Source organism: Pundamilia nyererei, unplaced genomic scaffold (genome assembly GCF_000239375.1).
Source record: "Pundamilia nyererei isolate P.nyererei 1_Seehausen unplaced genomic scaffold, PunNye1.0 scaffold00217, whole genome shotgun sequence".
NCBI classification, from domain to species: Eukaryota; Metazoa; Chordata; class Actinopteri; order Cichliformes; family Cichlidae; genus Pundamilia; species Pundamilia nyererei.
In genome coordinates this window covers 959,869-961,651 of record NW_005187618.1, presented here as the reverse complement: position 1 = coordinate 961,651, position 1,783 = coordinate 959,869, and the positions used below count along the sequence as shown (strand labels likewise).

Below are 1,783 nucleotides of genomic sequence, written 5' to 3'. Positions count from 1 at the left end.
CTCGTATTGTTTATTTACGGTCACTTGTTATAGCCTGAATTTATTTGCTAACAGAAAGAATCTGCATTCAACTTGAAGGATGTCTCAAGTCAGCTTTTCTTACCTGAGGGCTGCTGCCATGATGCAGCTATCGTCAGAACATAAACAACCACTGGAGTCATCGTGGTCCATGCCCAGGTTGTGGCCCATCTCATGAGACAGTGTTGCTCCCACTGCTATGGCTGCATCACTGTGATCCTAAGAAAAAAATGAAGCACAAGAAAGCAGCAAAAATTTACTAACAGCAAGAGAGAGCAACACAATAATGTCACATGTTTGTCTCAGTTTTAACATTTTCTCAGTCTATTCAGTCGGGACTTTCAGACTGCATGGATCTATTGACAGAGTTAGTGTAGTGGTCTACAAGTGCAGTGCAAAAAGGAGGAAAATATTTTAAAGGATTTTGTGAAAAATTCATGATTAGTCAAAGAATGAGTTTTCCACGTTGCACTTATGGAGATGTGTGCATCTCAAATGTGCAAAGAAGACTTTGTAGACCGAGTCTAGTTCTAGATCATAATTTAACTTAGTTTTTCTCTTTTAGCAGGAAGTGGTCACTACATGTTAGTGATAAAGTGATGGAACTGTCATTTATTTTCTCTGGTATTTGGTCATTAATCAAAGTATCAGATAAACAATTAAGTTGATTTTTGAGGGGCAAAGGAATGACTGAACTAAATGGATTTAGGAACATGTTTCCAAAATTCACATTTACCACAGCATGAAGCAAGGGCAGAAGTTATGAAGTCGGTGAGATACATCATCTGGGAAGCATGAACACCTCACCTGTACTACGCCGACAGAGTGACCAGAACAGAGAGTCCCGATGAAAGCAAGACCCACAGTTGGTCCTTCAAAGTCGATACCACTGAAAGAGAAGATCAGAAAGTCTTAAATTCATATACAGGATTCATATCATCCATCTACTCACTAATCTAGCTACTACTAGATTAGATTAGATTAGATTAGATTAGATTAGATTAGATTAGATTAGATTAGATTAGATTAGATTAGATTAGATTAGATTAGCTACTGTGAATTTTCCTGAATGTTGAGGTGTGAACATTCAAGCACATTCTTATTTAAGATTCAATAATGGATCTGCTTGTGGTTGTATCTTGTGTATAAAACACAAGTTACACAAGCGTTATGTGGAAGCTTAAAACCTCTTAAACTGATGTGTCAGGCCGGTTTAACCTGGGAGAAAAAAATATGGATACTCACAACTCAGATTTCTGAAATTAGTTTTCTCTTTCCTGCTCGGTTACTGTTGAAAGTAGGAGACATTTTGCTCCACGTGATTTGAGTCTGACTGATTCTACTTATACAATTTATCCATACCTTATAAGATGTGCATTGTCATGTTTTATCCTCGTCACCAGCTCAGAGTTTCTCCACTTCATGAAAGCATCCAGGTTTGCTCCTGCTGGGGGGGTCACAGAGATCAGGTCACCATTCGTCCATATCTCCAACCCCACCAGAGCAATAAAGGTCCTCAGAGGTTTGTAGACCTGAAGAAGACAACATTGGGGATGTAACATTATACTCCAACTGCTAGCAGCTACTGCAGAACAGTATGTAGTACAGTGCGTCTGTATTGGTATGGAATCTGTATAGAAATAGCAAAAAAACAGACTCACCATGTTGACAAAGTTGACAATCTCAAATATTCTCTGTCTCATCTTCTTTTGATCCCTGTTCATCTTCACATACTGAAACACCACAAGACAAATTTCTCATCCTG

The 1,783-nt window shown here is 38.5% G+C and overlaps 1 protein-coding gene across 1 annotated transcript in view; it reads right to left on the bottom strand.

Moving 5' to 3' along the window:
- The window catches only part of LOC102201954 (disintegrin and metalloproteinase domain-containing protein 28-like), a 16,904-nt gene that overhangs the window by 8,459 nt on the left and 6,662 nt on the right, over positions 1 to 1,783 (bottom strand). The window contains exons 6-9 of the mRNA XM_013914700.1: positions 1,680 to 1,764; positions 1,381 to 1,550; positions 826 to 907; positions 103 to 237 (exon numbers count right to left, since the gene is read on the bottom strand). Coding sequence (XP_013770154.1) covers positions 103 to 237; positions 826 to 907; positions 1,381 to 1,550; positions 1,680 to 1,764 — 472 coding nt within the window. The remainder of the gene's footprint in view (positions 1 to 102; positions 238 to 825; positions 908 to 1,380; positions 1,551 to 1,679; positions 1,765 to 1,783) is intronic.